Here is an 18107-nt window from a genome sequence, read left to right on the forward strand (position 1 = left end):
ATCCCAGCAGCTCAAGGGGCTATGACAGGATCACAAGTTTAAAGCTAGCCTCAGCAAAAGCAAGGTGCTAAGCATTTCAGTGAGACCCTGTCTCTAAATAAAAAACAAAATGGGGCTGGGAATGGGGCTTAATGGCCGAGTGTCCCTGAGTTCAATCCCCAGTACCAGCCCTGCCCACCAAAATAGAACTCATCAGCTCCTTTACCTATTAGCTATGAGACTTTGGGCATGTTGCTTAACATCTCTCTCATGGTGCTGACACATAACAACCTGTAATCCTAGCAACTTGGGATTCTGACGCAGAAGGATCTCAAGTTTGAGGCCAGCCTAAACACTTAGAAAGACACAGTCTAAAAAATAAAAAATAATAATAATAAAAGGCTGGGGATATAACTGTGGTAGAGCACCCCTGGGTTCAATCCCCAGTACTTCAATAAAACAAAAATATAAAATGGGGATGATAGTCGTGCCTACTCTCTTAAAGTTGTTATGAGGATTAAATGAGTTAATATTTGTTAAATTCTTAGAACACTGCGTGGCCATTAACAGATGTTACCTAAGTGGAGAGTGCTAGCATATTTTAAAGAGAAGAGGTCTCATTGATAGTACCAGATTTCAGAGACAGCTGGAAGGGGATAAAGAATTGAAAATGACAGTTTTAAGAGTGAGGAAGAAGGGTGCTTTTCTTTAAGGCTTTACTACTCAGAATTTGGTCCTGTGATGACCAGCATCGGAATCAACTGCAGTTTACCAGATGGCATCTTGGTAGAAATGTATAATCTCAGGCTCCATTTCAGACTGACCTGAATCAGAATTGCATTTGAACAAGATCACCAAGTGCTTGTACACACACCAAGTTTGAAAAGGACTGTTAAAGAAATAAGGGAGATGAGAGTATAGGGTAACCTTTCTCTCAACATTTTTACATTACCTCAATGATGTTATTAATAATAGCCCATAACAGCCAGCATGTTACCACACTGAATGGCTATAAAATCAACCAAATATAAAGAAAGAACTTTTAGTCAACTTCTACAGCTGTTACAATTTTGCTTGTTTTTTTTTTTTTTTAGAGAGAGAATTTTAATATTTTATTTTTTAGTTATCGGCGGACACAACATCTTTGTTTGTATGTGGTGCTGAGGATCGAACCCGGGCCGCATGCATGCCAGGCGAGCACGCTACCGCTTGAGCCACATCCCCAGCCCCAACAATTTTGCTTGTTGATTGCAATTATATATTCATAGACTTAGCTTCTACCCTTATTGTTTTTTTTTTACATTTTGTTGTTGTTGTTGTAGATGGACACAATGCCTTTGTTTAATTACTTATTTTTATGTGGTGCTGAGGATTGAACCCAGTGCCTTACACATGCTAGGCAAGCACTCTACCACTGAGCTATAACCCCAGCCCCGCTTATTGTCTTTAATAATTTTAGTTTGGCAACCAATGGTCTATGAAATGGAAGAGGAGGGAAGGATTCAGTAAGATGACCTTGAATGTTCTGGTAAATATGGGAAGAGTCTTCCATCAGTAAACAGAGAAAACATGATAGGAAGATGGGGAGAGCTTAGGGAGAACAGATCATCATGCCATAGCTGAGTTAATACTCAGGGTCCAGCCCAGGCATGGTAAACTTGAGATCCTGCTTAAAAAATCAGTGATCATGATGATCCTTAGATCCTTATGCTACCAATTTTGAAAATTATCTAAATCAAAACCTGAAGAAGTTTTAGATACTGACAGTGTAATGAAAAGAGCAGTAGACAAAATGTCTGAAATTGCTGGGTCAGAAGTTGTTTAGATACCTAATGTGTATGATTTTTAAGGATGAGAAATAAATGTAGACACTTGAATCAAGCAACATTCTCATAAAGATTTCTGATTTTCTAATCTCAAGTGCCAACCCTCCTCTCTATGACCTTTGGTACATTAGTAAACTTCTCCCAAACTATTTTCCCATCCGTCAGGCAAGAAACTATATGCTTACCTAACTTGGAGTTGTAAGGCTCATAAAGGGAATATATCTATAGTTCTCTGAATCAACACCAGATAACTCTTCTGGTTAATTTCATTAAAAAATTAAGACCATCTATTGTGATTTGTAACTTTTCCCCTACAAGATTTTTTTGTTTCCTTATCTACCTTTTCTTCCTTTCTTAGATAATAAAGGACCCTATCTCCTTTGTGTACTCAGACTGAACATTAAAGAGTTGAACATTTTTATTCATACTAGAAACCTAATTCCCTTTTTATAATTTCTGGTGGCTTTGCTTTTTTTTTTTCTCCCAACCATTCTACTGATCCTCTAAATTCACTAATTACAAAATAGAAATTGGTGTAAAGGTTGCTCTTTGAATGTTAGTTTGGAAATAATTATGCATATAATTTATCTTTTAAAAAATCAAGTCAGTAAATATTGAGTAAAATCTTCTCAAACAACGGAAATTTTTTTCTTCATGAAGGATTATTAATCTGTTTTTATACGTGGCAATATACTATTATTATGTTACAATTTTAAGGTTGGAGAGCTTTTGTTTTTGCTTACACATATAGAAAAACATATAAATAGTATACAATTCCACAAGTTCAAAGTATGTAAAAAGTGAACATATCAGTTGTATAATCACAAACTCAGATTAAGAAACAAAACAGTTGTAGATTCTGTGTCAAAGGAACCGCTGAGCTAGAGCCAGTCTAGCCAAATCAATGTTTATAGCAGCACAATTCACAATAGCTAGACTGTGGAACCAACCTAGATGCCCTTCAATAGATGAACGGATTAAAAAAAAAAATGTGGCATTTATACACAATGGAATATTATGCAGCACTAAAAAATAACAAGATCATGGCATTTGCAGGGAAATGGATGGCATTAGAGCAGATTATGCTAAGTGAAGTTAGCCAATCCCAAAAAAACAAATGCTGAATGTCTTCTCTGATATAAGGGGGGGTGACTCAAAATAGAGTAGGGAGGAAGAGCATAAGAAGAAGATTACCACTAAATAAGGAAGAGAGATGGGAGGGAATGGGAGGGAGAAGGGGAATTGCACAGAAGATGGAAGGAGACCCTCATCATTATACAAAATACATGTATGATGAGGTAGGGGGGAAGAAAAAAAAGAGAGAAATGTGTCACATTAGATTGGGTAGAGAGAGGTGATGGGAGGGAGGGAAGGGAAGGGGGGATAGGAAGGGCAGCAGAATAACATAGACACTAGAATTGCTGTATGTATATATGTGGCTGTATAACCAATGTGATTCTGCAACCTATACACTTGGAAAAATGTGAATTCATACCCCATTTGATTCAAATGTATGATATGTCAAGATCATTGTATTGTCATGAGCAACTAATAAAAAAAAAAATTCCATGAAAAAAAAAAAGAAAACAGTGTCCTTCTGGACCTCTCTGAACTACTAGTGTTCTTTAATCTCACCAAAGATAACCACTATTCTAACACCTCAGATGGATTTTGCCTTATTTTCAAACTATAGGTATATATAAATATTTTTATCTTATATCTGGCATCTTTCATTCACTTATGTTTATGAGATTCATCCTTACAATTCATGTAGCTAAACTGATTGTGTTGCTCTTTAGTATCTCATTGTATTAATGTGCTACAGTTTGCCTCTTCTACTGATGCCGAACATATTTGCGTTCCCTTTAGTTTTTTTGGCTCTTAGAAATAATGCCGCTGACACTATCATTGTATGTGTCTTTAAATGCATATGTTCATTTTGATTGAGTTACAGAAAATGTATATGTATATATGTGTGTGTGTGTGTGTGTGTGTGTGTGTGTGTGTATATATATATATATATATGAAATACTTCAAATGGTAAATGAGGCCACAAAGCCCCTTATTGAAAGAAATTAGATTGCATCATTTTCTTTAGACTAATACTTTTTGTTTTGTTTTTATGGCCCTTTTAGAGTTCTGAATGAGTTTATTATGAAAAATCCCAGTTTGGAAAATAAAAAAGACCAAAGAGACCTTCAGGTATGGCATCCTGAATTCAGAGCTATTACTAAAAGTGTATTTCTCAATGCTATCAACTTGATAATGCAAGGGTCTATAAGATAACTTGTGAAATTTCTTCCAATTCTAAATATTCTATAAAAACCATCAATGTTTATTGTAAAATATCTATTGTCAAAAAATAGAAAACTACAAAAGTTCACATACATACAGTATCTAAATGTATGTGTGCATGTCTACATATATAATTGTTTTTCTTGGTTTCCTTAGGATGTGACTCATAAAATAGTGGACGCTATTGGTGCAATTGCTGGTTCCTCTCTGGAACAAACAACATGGCTACGACGAAATCTGGAAGTTAAGCCTTCTCCCAAAATAATGGTGGATGGAACCAACTTGGAATCTGATGTTGAAGGTATTGCTCTCAGACTTTTAGGTTTATTATCTGTAAGTATATATTCACTAAGAAGTCATTTCAGTTAGTACATAAGTACCATATACTAATACCATTTCTCATTATTAGCAAGTAGCCTTTTTCAGTGGAAAAATACTAACCAGTATGTTTACCTGTCTTTTCTCTTATTTAGATATGTTATCACCTGCAATGGAAACCTCGAACATAACTCCTTCTGTGTATAGTGTCCATGCATTGACTTTACTCTCTGAGGTAATCATTGTCAAGTTTTTTCATATGAACTCTGAAGCAAACATTAATTCCATATTAACAAGTAATCATTATAGGAAAGTTTTTAATTTGAAATTTTATATTTGTAATTTTTAGCTTTGAACTTATAGAAATCACTGTATAAAAAGAAAAAAAAATGTAAGATTTTGACCTTATCTATATTTGGATTATTTTATGCAACATTAGTGATGTTGCTTCCCCTCCCTATGATATTGCTTTAGATGTTACTTCCTCTCCCCATGCACTATTTTTTTAAAGTGTCTTTTTTAAAAAAAAGTACTTTCATGCTTTACTGTGGTGAGGAAATGTGGACGTAGTATAATGATGTTTTCACTATTAAGCATTTTACTTGTTAGCAAACATTTTCATATACATTCTGTCAAGCTGTTTTTATCTGTTATATAGCTGTGTTTTCCCTTTACAGATGTGAACACTGAGCTTTAAAAACATGACAAAATTTTGACTAAGTATATTATAACTATTAATAGATGTAACTATTATGTTTATTATAACTATTGACAGTGTTGGAACTTGAGCAGTCCAGTTCCTTTGTTTGGATTTTCCAAGCCTTCTTTTAACTGACTCAGAAGAAAATGAGTTTCTCATCCTAAATTCACTGTTTACTCACTGTCATATTAGAAGATTCTTTGAACTCTTTTTTGTACTTACCCACCTCAGTTAGAAATAGCAAAATCTGTTCATATTTATATCCTATACCTATAATGGAACCAAAAAGTCAGGTTATGGCAGAAACCACTAATATAAAAATGATTTAAGGAGACCTCATTTAGATTTTTCTAATTTTAAGGTGTTCTAGGTTTGTTTACAAACTGAAAACCAAGTTGCTTCTAGATGATGTTTCAGCTCATAGATTATTCAATTTCCTTATGTTTTATAGGTTTTGGCTCATCTTTTAGATATGGTTTTCTATAGTGATGAAAAGGAGCGAGTTATTCCTTTACTTGTAAACATTATGCATTATGTTGTTCCCTACCTCCGAAATCACAGGTACTATTATTATTTTTATAAATAGAATCAAATTAATTCATAACCTTTAGAAACAAGTTCTGTTTCCTTACTGCCATTTTTGTAATTAACCACAAGATGACATTCTTACCTTTTATTATACAGTTAAAATTTTTATTAATGTATTTTTTTCTTATGGTGCAATTTTGTGTCCTTATGTCATTATTGGCTTGAGTAAATGTGAGCAATTACATAATTTAATATGATTAAAATTAAAACAGAGATTAAGATAGTCTTTCTTTCTTATAGTGCACATAATGCACCTAGTTATCGAGCCTGTGTCCAGCTGCTCAGCAGTCTTAGCGGGTATCAGTATACACGGAGAGCTTGGAAAAAAGAAGCCTTTGACCTCTTCATGGATCCCAGTTTTTTTCAGATGGATGCCTCTTGTGTTAATCAGTATGTCATACTCTTGCTTTCGTTCAACGTGATAATGCATCTCACAGTATTTTGAAGTCAGTTACTATCCTTCAAAGTTAGAATGCTTTACTGATAACAAGAAGAACAAAATATTAATTACATATCATAATCTTTTACAGTTGGAGAGCAATTATGGATAATCTGATGACACATGATAAGACAACATTTAGAGATCTAATGAGTGAGTATTGTGAGGTGACAATAGAAGCAGTATGTAATTCATTCTCATTATTTACTTGCTGATTTCTGGAAACTAGTGCATTAGCTCATTGTCAAGCTGTATATTGTATCCTATGGAAATATAATATTAAAACTTAGAAAAACAGCTTACTTTTTGAGGCAACTAGTGACAAAAAGGGACTATGTCTAATTTGGTTTTAAATTGTAGATATCATAGTACTTGGCACTTAACAGGCATTCAGTAAATGTTTAATGAATGAAAGTGTGGCAGTTGATGAGACAGAGAAGGGCAGACAATTGAATCCAAACCTCTGAGACAGGTCACTCTAAATCTATAGGGCTCGGTTATCTCCTCTGAAGGAACGGAGAGGGGCCAAGGTCAGAATCACCCTATACTCAGTCTTGACTGTTTTTATGCATTAGGGTTCTATTTTGTATTTATTCTGAGGAAAAAAAGCTTTTTAGATTTTTAAAATATGAAAGTTATTAAAATAAACTTAAATAGCAGTGAGATTTTATGAGTCTAGAAGATTTTGTGTAAATTCTTTAGCCCAAGCTGTGGTTTTCTACTCTGGAAAAAGGACACCATATTTTCTCTTCTCCTCCCATCTTCATAGAATTGTTCTGAGTTTCAACTTCACCTATTCAACAAATATAAATTTATTAAACAAAAACAATGGGCCAGACATTATGCTAATCTTTTAACAAAACTTTAAAAATTATTTCAGCGAGTAAGAAATTGTGACGGAAATAAAATAGGGACCACGTATGATGGATTTTAAATTATAGCTAAAGAGCTCATATTTGTGAAACTAAAGAAATCAACCATGCAAAGGCCTAAAGACATATTCCAGGCATAGCGAACAAAAATTGCAAAGGCCTTCAGATAGGAACAAACTCAGTAAATTCACATAACAATAAGCAAGACATGGCTGCAGTAGAGTAAGTCAGGAGTAACTAAACATGAGGAAGAAGAGATAATTAAGCCAGGATAGGTCATGCTGGAAATTATTTTTTAAAGTAATGGAAAGGATTTAAGCAGGTGGCATAAAATTTAAAGGACTTTGTAAAATGGTATTGTTAGTGATCTTTACCTTCAGAAACCCATAGTTCTAAATTTTCTTTTGTCTGTGTATGATAATTTTTCCTATTTGATCTTGGGGCATGTGTATATTGGATCTGCCAGCTCTTCTGTGCCAGAGTGGTTCGAAGTTCTTTACCTCAAGGAAATGCCATAGAGCATCTCCTTAAATTAAATAAACAAATAATAATCATTTTTTCTCAGTTGACTAGATATCTTGTTATAATCTCTCTCTTCTCTTTCTTTTCTGCAGCTCGTGTAGCTGTGGCTCAAAGCAGTTCACTTAACCTCTTTGCAAACAGAGATGTGGAGCTAGAACAGAGAGCCATGCTTCTCAAAAGACTTGCATTTGCAATTTTTAGCAGTGAAATTGACCAGTACCAGAAGTATCTTCCAGATATACAAGGTAAATAATCAAAACTCTTTATTTTCTCTACCTTCTGAACTATAGTTTGCTGTTATTGTTGTTCTTCCTTAGAAAATACTTTCTCTTGGGGCCGGGATTGTGACTCAGTGGTAGAGCACTTGCCTAGCACGTGTGAGGCACTGTGTTCAATCCCCGGCACCACATAAAAATAAACAAATAAAATAAAGGTATTGTGTCCATCTATATACTAAAAATATATTTAAAAAAGAAAATACTTTCTCTAAATTGTAACTTGAGGTGAAATGTACCAAGTTTAGGTTGACAGGGGAAATTATGTAATTGGAAATTCTTCTACTGAAATAAAAATATTATTTCTAGTATCTAAAAACAACACTGCATTTGTAGGGCTTGCCTAAATGTGGTCTCAGTTTTATTGTTTGGATATTGATTGTTAGGAAATTTCATATTTCTTAGGAGTTAATGTTTGAGTATAAGCTATGACTAATCCACCTCAGGCAGACATGTTAGCATTTTTTTCATTGTGGACAACATCTCCTGCATCCTTAAGGAGGGCACGGAATGTAGGTAAAGCCAGTAAATGCAGCTAGAAGTAACATTTAGAGGTCTATAATTTGAAGGCTGTATTGAGGGCTGTAAAAAGGGCTTTGATAATCTTCATGAAATGACCTTCTGTATCAAAAAGGATAGCAGTGCACTCATCGTCCCATGCCACCAAATAGCACCACAATGGGGATGAACTTAACCCACAGCAGAATTATTTGCTATCCAAATCAGTGTACTGTGCATCTTCCAGCCTCAGGAACTAACCTAATAGTTGTCATCTCCCTAGTGAAATTTATCTCTTCTCCTAGAAGACGAATGATTTCTTTTTTCCTAACCCTTTATGCCTAATTTCACATGCACACTGTTCTTTGATTTCCATTTTTAAGTAGTCTGCATCAGTGTTCACTCAGTGTGGTTATGGACCAGTGCTACAGTCTCTTAGGATAAGAGGATAGATTTGTTCTATATTCAGAACAAATGTTTTAAACTATTATTTGCTATTTTACAGAATGTATTGAACCTAATAATAAAATGATAGTGTATTTTATATATCTAGTTTTTATTTTTCTAGTTATTTTGTTATCATTTATGAAAATATCTGTTAACAGATTACAGTTTTTTAAAAGCAGTCCCTTACCACAGTTTGAGAAGTAATGAACCACATAGAAAGTTTTATATGATAATAATTCAAATTCTTTAGCAATGAAAATATACTGCATTTCTTTCTTTCAGAGAGATTGGTTGAGAGTCTTCGTTTGCCCCAAGTGCCAACTCTTCATTCTCAAGTGTTCCTGTTTTTCAGGGTGTTACTTTTAAGAATGTCTCCACAACATCTTACCTCACTCTGGCCTACCATGATCACAGAGCTTGTGAGTTAATTTTAATTCAATCAGGTTATAAATCTGAATTATAAAAGCATGTGATTAACTTCCATGATTTACTGGATAAAAACTAATCTTGAAAAGAACTGAACTCAGTTAAACCAGTTACTAATAATTTTACGCTGGAAAATAGTAACACAAGTCAGATTCCATATCCTTAGAAGTTAAACTTTCAGTTATATAATATAGATATCCAGTGGTTTATGATAATCCCTACTTCATCTGACCTGATTTAATGTCCACTGTCTTCTCTGTTTTTAACTTTGTTGTGGCCTGTGGGTTCCCGTCTGTAACAATACCTCTAGCAATGGAGATGTTGAGTCAGGTTTTTGTGGACTGACATAAGGCATATACTCATCTTGAAGAGCAGCACTTACAAAGATAGCAAAAAGTTAAACTTGCTTCAGACAGACATTCACAAAGATTTCCTGAACTCCCTAACAGTAAATCCCAAATCCCAACTATACCATTCAGTTCCCTCAAAGATACAGTCATCCTCATCTTTATAGGAAGGATTTGGAGAGTAAGGAAAGGTGGATGAGTAGAGCAAGAGAAATCTTTATTTCTGAAACCCACCTTTATAATTTCTCCACGCACACAAAAAAATTGTTTTAATATTTCTTTGCTCTTATTTTTTTCTTCTTTTCTTACTTGCTTTTAGTTTTTTGAAATAACTGTGACTGTTCCATAATCACAAAAGACAAAAAAAACTGCCCTCATTTTACTAAACTCTCCTAAATGATTAGCAAAGCTTTGTGCAGCTAAATTTGCCATTTTCCTTTCAGAAACTACAATTTCAAAACTTTATGATAAAATTTGTTTTTGTCCTAATATGCCTAAAGATAGTGGGAAAGGATTATATATCCAATTTAAATAAACATTTAACATTTATTTTGTGGTTTTCAGGTACAGGTCTTTTTATTGATGGAGCAGGAACTCACTGCCGATGAAGATATTTCACGGTAATATGTAATTTATTTCAATGTATTCTTACTAGTTTTTATTACCCTGAAATTACCCACAGTGTTTCTCAAAAATAGATTCTACTTTATCTGATTATTTGATATGATCAGTACATTATTTAATGGAACATATAATGTAATTTTACTTAGTCCTGAAACATGGTAGATTAAATTAAACTACCATCATTGATCTTTAAACACAAATTTAGTTCAGTGCAATACAATTGTTTCAGCTATATGAGTACCTTAATTTTGCTAAGTGAGATCTGGTCCCTGAAACTTGTTAAAGATAGCAAAATCTATTATGGCAGGTAACCTATAACCAAGGTAGCCATGTGTTCAGATCTTTCAGAATGTTCCCAATTTAATGCAATATAGTTTTATTCTTTTTAGTAGAGGCAGCTTATTAATGTATGGCTAAATATTTTTTATTATACAAAAATTTTACAGATTTATAAATTGAAAAATTATTTAAGACTGTCTTAAATATATTTTTCAGTGCTAAGTTAATAAAATGTATTCTGTATTAGTAGCTATGTTCATTATTATGGAAAGCTTCCCCCCATCTGAGGGGGAAGAAACTGAGTAGTAATAAAGTTTCTTGGTTATACAATTTGAATTTTTATATTTCCAAATTGTAATACAAGTTCTGTCTTTACATTCTAAAAATTTAAAGAACAAAAATTAGTTATGACCAATAATTTAGATTACTATTACACTTTATCAGGATGACTATGAAAAATATTAGCTGGTACGTTAGACATTCTAGGAATTCCCAGTAGGCAAATGGGTTCAGCCTCTGACAGCACTGTCCCCTACTTACAGGACCTCAGGCCCCTCTGTGGCTGGCCTGGAGACAACCTATACAGGAGGTAATGGCTTTTCTACTTCATATAACAGCCAGCGGTGGTTAAACCTCTATCTCTCTGCTTGCAAATTTTTGGATTTGGCTCTGGCATTGCCCTCTGAAAATCTTCCTCAGTTTCAGATGTAAGTAAAAGCAAGGCTATTAAATGGATATTTTAAAAAATACATTTGCTTTGGTCACTGACATCTAAGACTAATTTTGTGTAAGTTGGAATATTTATTAAAATGTAATTCTTTTAGCAGGGCTGGGGCAACAGTTGTTGGAAGTTTATGCTTGATACGGATATGTTAAGATTAACAGACCATCAGTCAACAGAGTACCCTCCAGATGTGAGATAGCAGGGTTTATGACACAAGCTTCAAGTCCAGTGGAGATGACACACAGTTCAACCCATGATGGATATTATGGTAGTACGTGCATAGAATGCTGTTAAGCCACCCATCAGAATCCTCTCCAAGCTTTGAGAGTTCAGAACAGACCCTAAAAGGAGTCTTAAACTCAGTGAAGAGTGAAAGTTGAGGGAGGGAAGAAAGCACCTGTGTGAAGACAGAGGCAGGAGCAGACCTGGTATATTCTAAGTGTTGAAAGATGAGTATTGCTGGAACACAATGTTGAGAGAAGAGGTTGGGAAAGGACCCAGTTATGTAAAGCTTTGGGAAAGGACCCATTTATGTAAGGCATTGTCATCTATTTTATAGAATATGAACCTTATCCTAAGGATACTAAGAAGCCATGGAAGCATTTTAGGGAATGCTATTAAGCTTGCATTTTAGAAAGTTTACTTTGGCTATAGAGTGTGGAGAAAGGATTAGAGATAAGCAAGACTATTTTATTTTAAATGGTAGTGAATTGAACTGAAAGGAGTTGGGAGAAACTGATAAAATTCTCACCATGGCTTGTTTATAAGTGCTTAAATATATTTAATTATGGTTTTTCACATAAATTTTTCACACCAAAAATTTTCACATTGAAGTTGTAAAAATAAGATTTTTTTTGTCAATGTAGCTAAGGTAATTTGAGAGTTTATGAAAAAGGTCAAACATTTGCATCAAGTGTTATGTTACATCATTTTAGAATAGAAAAATAATAGGATAAATTTTGATATGCTTAAACCTCCAAAAATTGCTTACTTTTCATTAAACTTTATGGTAAGAACTAGAAATTATTCTTTTAATTTTTTTTTCCATTTGAAAATCATATACATTCACTTCTTGATGAATTTTAGTGGTTGGGTATCTGTTAAATTGAAGTTAATCCTATGAGAAGTTCAGAAAAGGATACTAAGAATTGTAGGAAAGTTTCTAAAATTAACTAGATAACTTAAATTCACAAAAGTGATAGAAACTCTGTTCTTCAGAGCTCCAGGAAGAATATCAAGAACTATATACTTATCTTCCATAAAAAGAACCAAAATGAGTTTATCCTATTTTTGGGAGGGGGGTACCGGGGATCGAACTCACTCAACCACTGAGCCACGTCCCCAGTCCTGTTTTATTTAGAGACAGGGACTTACTGAGTTGCTTAGCACCTTGCTTTTTCTAAGGCTGGCTCTGAACTCAATGATCCTCCTATGTCAGCCTCCTGAGCCGCTGGGATTACAGGTGTGTGCCACGAGCCCAGCTGATTTTATCCTTTACTTGTCAGAATGTTATTACTCCAAAAGGAAGGAAAACAAGGCTGGGTCTGTAGCTTCAGAAGAGCATGTGCTTCCCATGCACAAGGCCCTGAATTCAGTCTTCAGGAACAAAAGAAAAAGAATGGCTTCTAAACATAGGGGGAAATAACTGAGCTATACTCATAGGAGAAATTTCAATTGAAATTATATGTATATGTAACCGTCAGAATGGTAAAAATCTAAAAGCTGCTTTCTTTTTACCCTTAACAACAGATACATTCTTGTTGGAAGGGTACATTGATATTATACAATTGTTCTCCAAAGAGGTTATTTATCAAATTTTAAATATATGCTCTCTTTAAGCCAGTAATTCTACTACATGTTAAGATTCATCGTGCCACTCTACTCACAGAAATGCATAAAGTAATTATTATATGCGGGTAACCATTATGGCACTTTTAGAATTCGAAGACTACCTCCTAATACTGGAATACTATGTAGCTTTAGGTACAACAGAGTTTAATATGACTTGGAATGGTCTCCAGGATGTATACTTAGGTCAAAGCAAGCAACGAACATGTCTGTTTTGTTTTGTTTTAAGGGGATATGGTTGGTTGCAAGAATATGTGTTTTTTCGTGAATGAACTCTGGAAGAATATAATAAAAGAACCTGGATACACCAATAGATAATAGGATGGGAGGGAGACTGCCTTTCTCTTTAGCATGCCCTTTTATACTGTTTCAATTTTTTCCCTTGTCAGACATTAATTTTACTTATTAAAGACAAAAATAAGAAAAAATATAACAGAGGCATGAAAGAAGTCCTACTTAAATTTCTCTTAAATTCTTTCAGTTCTTTGCCCCTTACTGTGTAAGTTAGAGAACATTTAGCAATTCTATGTTGGAAAATCAAGTCTTTGTCAAATTGTTATAATACAAAGAGATAATAAGCTACAAAATCACAATTTCCTTTTAAGAACTTTCTATTAGATAATAAGGAAGAAACACATGTTGAGTACTTTTCTTTGTGCTCATGAAAAATGTAGTGAGCACCTTTCAGGTTTACATGTCTTTATTTATCCCTTATAACCCTGAGGTACTTAATACTATGTTAAATGATGTAGAAAAGGCTCAAAGAGGTTAAGAAATGTGCTCCAGGTGACAGGGTTACCAAAAGCACAGCTGACATTTGAATATTTATAAGTAGTGGGGTCATGATCTACTAAAATTATGTTGCCTCATCTTAGATGGCACAAAGTTTATCTTACAAAGAATGCTGATATCATTCTTCTATACACAGGTACCGGTGGGCCTTTATTCCAGAGGCCTCAGATGATTCAGGTTTGGAAGTCAGAAGGCAGGGCATACATCAACGAGAATTTAAACCTTATGTGGTACGACTAGCCAAACTTCTTCGGAAAAGGGCAAAGGTATTAATATTTTTTTGTGTGTGTTCTGTTATGTAATTACATGTTGTATTTGTATTGTCATATTATGTAACTACTTTTGTTATATATTAAGAAACTACTGCATTTGTGAAGCACGTATTAAATATTTCCTAGGAAATTGAGGATATTATCAAGTTGAGCTACTTTGAAGACAGTAATTTTGAGAATTAATGTCCATAAGCCTAATATTCATAAACATTTAAAATATACATTGTGTGGATCTTAAATGAACGTTTGGTTATCATTATTTGTGCATGTGTGTGCATGTGTGGTGCTGCTGGGGTGGAATCCAGGGCCTCATCCATGCCAGGCAAGTCCTGTACTCTACTGAGCTGTATCCCCAGCCTACCTATTAATTTTTTAAATGAGAAGAAAAAGGAAGTCTTTTGTACATTGATAACATCTAGATTAAAATATTTTATACTTATAAAAGAATAAAAATCTTGGAACCATGCATGTAAGTACTTAGCACTCTAGTTCTGTAAGGATATACCCATAGTGTTCATTTTAATGCCATGATGAGAATCAGAAAGATATGAGCTGATTGAGAAAAAATGCAGTACTAAAAGGGATTTGTAGAATAAATGTAAGATTGACTTCAATATGAACCAGTAAGTTTGTGTATAGATTATACATAAGTTTAATAAATTGACAGGATTAGTTAATCAAAACTCAGAACCTGATCAGATTAATAAGGGAGGAATAATCACTAGTATTTGTTTTCCATTCATATAAAGTAAAATGTAGATGCTCAGAATTTGTTCAATTTTGATTGTGACCAAAAGACATGCATTCCATATCCTGACCCAGTATAGCTACATAACAGAATCTAAAATTTCTCACAAAAAAACCTTTGCCTTTAAAATGAAGTATTTTCTTCCATATAGTTCCTATTATTGATACAGTATTCCATTTTAATAGCTGTCAAGACCCTACCTCCAACCTGCAGTTTTTAAAACACTGATCAAAATTATTACCTCTGTAAGAGAGATAGTGAAGGAACTCAAAAATATCCACTTAAGAGAAATTCCTCAAGGTAAAAAGTGAGAATGTATCTAAAACATATATAGTAAGTGTAGGAATATAAGATTTATAAAATCTATGTCATGGCTTATGTTCTTACATCTTTCAGTATGCATCAGGTTTATTTCTGAGCACACTCAGAAATGAGCATGCCAGCTTCTTCTAGAGAAGAGTATTGAGAATCTTGTTCTTTTGCTTTTTTGGTGTGGTGCTGGGGATTAAACCCAGGGCCTTGTGTATGCAAGGCAAGCACTCCATAAACTGACCTTGTGAATATACGTTGTATACAACCAGAGATAGGAAAATGTCATTTATATGTCATTATAAATGTCATTTATATGACATTCTGCTATCATATATAAATTTTTAAAAATTAATAAAAAAGAAAATTTCTGGTGCAGTGGGTAGAACCAGAAAAGTCAAAAATTGTGCTCCATTTGTATATAATGAATCAAAGAACTTTCTGCTGTCATATATAACTGATTAGAATAAGTAAATAAATAAATTTTTTAAAAAGTATTGAAACTGGCATGCTCATTATTGGGCCTTTGTTATTAATATTTTGTCCTGTATAATTTTTTTGAAAAATAAACTGCAAAATTTTGGGATAATCTAGGTTATTTTGTGAGATCTAGTTTGCAGTATGTGCTATGAGTACTCAGAAATTGCCAGGCCCTATGAAGTCCCCTAAGCAGGCAGCAGCTCTTAAACCAAAGTCCACATACTATAGAAGCAGAATGGAGGAAAGTGATTTTCAAAGGTTTTACTTGAAGGACATGAGGAACTTCATCACAGTTGCTTCTTTAGAAGCTAAATAAAAGGACAAAATATGAAAGTTGGAGCCACAGTTTAGGACAGGAGTTACTTTTACTTTGATATTATAGGGTTTGAAAAAATAATCATGTCAAATCTGTATGACCTCAGGCATGTGCCCTGTTTTTCCTTTATCTCATTAGTAATGAGAATATTTACTAAGAACCCTCCCTTATCTAAAGGATAAGTATGACAGTCTTTTGCCCAAAACTTGTCCTACAGAATAAGGTAACAATTTTGATTGAAAATCATCTCCCATTCAAATCCCTTTAAACAAGGTCTTCATGGCCAAGCGTATGTTTCACTGGAACAAAGGCTATGAGTTCTCCTCTTTCCTTCCACAGGACAAGGAGGAGGACTTTAAAACAGTGATTTTGGAGGGAGTGGAGATGGCCAAGCATCAGGTGAGGGTGGCTGTTTGATGCTTGTGATATGGCAGCAAGAGCTGCCACATCTGGACCAAACAGTGAAACATAAACCCAGGTCTGGATTTCAACAAGTGTAAGAGAGGTAAACAGGAAGGAAGTCTTTCTCTATGGGTAGACTGATGAATTCAAAGGAGAAATCATTTGTATGGAAACAACAACAAATGATTTCTCCTTTGAATTCATCAGTATGGAAATAAGTTTGTTTGGAAACAAGTTTGATTTAATATTGAGGACAAGATAAAGTCCTTTGAATAAAAACAGCAGAAACGTTGATAAAAGTGTGTTCTTGGTAAAGAGCTAAATAAAAAAATTTATCTCAGAAAGGCATATCTTTATAGAAATATAAGTGAAAGGTTGTACCATCATTCACTTACATTTGGAAATTAGTTACATAAAAGGTACAAGCATGGTATTCATTTTCCTTCAAGATAATTTCATCTCTCTATACCCCTTGATTACCACTGAATTATAGTTTGATTTAATGGACTAGAGGTGGTGTGGTCAGCCAGTAGTTGAATAAGGATAGTCAGTGATGTGAAAATCAGTCTCATTAAAGCCAATATCATAGTTAAAAGAAAATACAAAAACATCTTTCATTCTCTTATCTAGATAAAAGGTTAAATAATTAAGTAAAATTTAAGGGATAGCTGGGTTTTGTTGTTGTATTTACTTTTTCAGCCACAGATGAAAAACTAAAAGGTCTTTTTTCTTATTTGCTTTTGGAGTCTTATGTTTTAAATGTTTTCCTTAAAATTTTACAAAAAGCAAACAGGGCTGGGATGTAGCTCAGTGGTAGAACAAACATTTAGCCTGCACAAGGCCCTGGGTTCATTTCCCAGCACCACCAAAACAAACAAATCTTGATATCACATATGATAAGCTAGATCTGCATCTGCTTTCTCTGCTAGGAAACTGATGATGTTAAAATATTAATTAGGTAAACAATGGAAGTTTCTCAGCAATATCTGATCTTAGAAAGGAAACTTCATTTGTGAATGAATATGACAAGCTGTACTTTTCTTTCCTAAGTCTCAATGGTTTTTTCCTTTTTTATATCTATTTCATTATTTTATTTTCGTTACAATTTTGTCCAAATCTAAACATCTTCCGTTCATTCATATCTTTTGATCTAGATAGACTGATGTCTATAGTTGTTAGTATTAATTAGTGTCTTGAATTAACTTAATAAAGAAATTACTGGTGTTTACCTTAGTTGAGTTTTCACATACATTCTCATTTGACTTCACATTTTATCAATGAGGAACCTTTATATATCTTGCCCAGGTATGTAACAGTAAAGTAAATGTCACAGCCAGGGCACTAACCCAGTTCCTTTGACTCAAGGTCCAGCTTTCCTTCCCTCCCCAGAAAATGATAGCAGTGTCTCCCCTGAAGGATCCCTTCCGTCCTTGGTACTGCAATATTGACAGTAATTATTCACTTATATACCCTGCTATTATCTTCTAGCAAGTTTAGGTTACTTAGTTAAAAGGAAATTAATTGATTTACTAATGGTGAAATACATAAAGCTGTATATGTCCCTTTCTTAATTCTCTTTTATAATCATTTTGTGATCTAGTCCTTGGTTATGTTAGTGAGAATCCAAAAACCTAGGAGCTTTTTTGAGTATATGCTAAAGCATACCATCAGCTTTTATATTTGTCTAGAATCATTTCTATTAAATAAACTTAGCTATGCATTCTACTGGAAAATATAACTACAAGAGGGGTGTTAGATGGCACTAAAAGGGCCTCAAAAGC

General features: G+C 33.9%; 2 protein-coding genes across 13 annotated transcripts in view; one reads left to right on the plus strand and one right to left on the minus strand.

The window, feature by feature from the left end:
* Positions 1 to 18107, plus strand: part of Dop1a (DOP1 leucine zipper like protein A) — a 105259-nt gene that overhangs the window by 86435 nt on the left and 717 nt on the right. For 3 of the 9 annotated variants that reach the window (XM_015499042.2, XM_048802712.1, XM_048802661.1), the window contains 12 exons: positions 3941 to 4007; positions 4257 to 4401; positions 4574 to 4653; positions 5570 to 5679; positions 5947 to 6096; positions 6237 to 6298; positions 7632 to 7784; positions 9042 to 9178; positions 10097 to 10152; positions 10978 to 11142; positions 13936 to 14065; positions 16264 to 16323. In XM_015499042.2, the coding sequence (XP_015354528.1) occupies positions 3941 to 4007; positions 4257 to 4401; positions 4574 to 4653; positions 5570 to 5679; positions 5947 to 6096; positions 6237 to 6298; positions 7632 to 7784; positions 9042 to 9178; positions 10097 to 10152; positions 10978 to 11142; positions 13936 to 14065; positions 16264 to 16323 (1315 nt within the window). Of the gene's footprint in view, positions 1 to 3940; positions 4008 to 4256; positions 4402 to 4573; positions 4654 to 5569; positions 5680 to 5946; positions 6097 to 6236; positions 6299 to 7631; positions 7785 to 9041; positions 9179 to 10096; positions 10153 to 10977; positions 11143 to 11262; positions 11428 to 13935; positions 14066 to 16263; positions 16324 to 18107 lie in introns of those variants that run through there. The other 6 variants (XM_015499033.2, XM_048802811.1, XM_048802853.1 and 3 more) reach the window with 3 other exon arrangements.
* Pgm3 (phosphoglucomutase 3) overlaps positions 6014 to 18107 on the minus strand; it is a 56500-nt gene continuing 44406 nt past the window's right edge. For 3 of the 4 annotated variants that reach the window (XM_048803207.1, XM_015498998.2, XM_048803141.1), the window contains one exon: positions 6081 to 6938. In XM_048803207.1, the coding sequence (XP_048659164.1) occupies positions 6844 to 6938 (95 nt within the window). In that variant the 3' untranslated portion in view covers positions 6081 to 6843. Of the gene's footprint in view, positions 6939 to 18107 lie in introns of all 4 variants that reach the window. The other variant, XM_048803260.1, reaches the window with a different exon arrangement.

The sequence above is a fragment of the Marmota marmota genome, unplaced genomic scaffold (assembly GCF_001458135.2).
Source record: "Marmota marmota marmota unplaced genomic scaffold, marMar, whole genome shotgun sequence".
In the NCBI taxonomy this organism is placed as follows: Eukaryota; Metazoa; Chordata; class Mammalia; order Rodentia; family Sciuridae; genus Marmota; species Marmota marmota.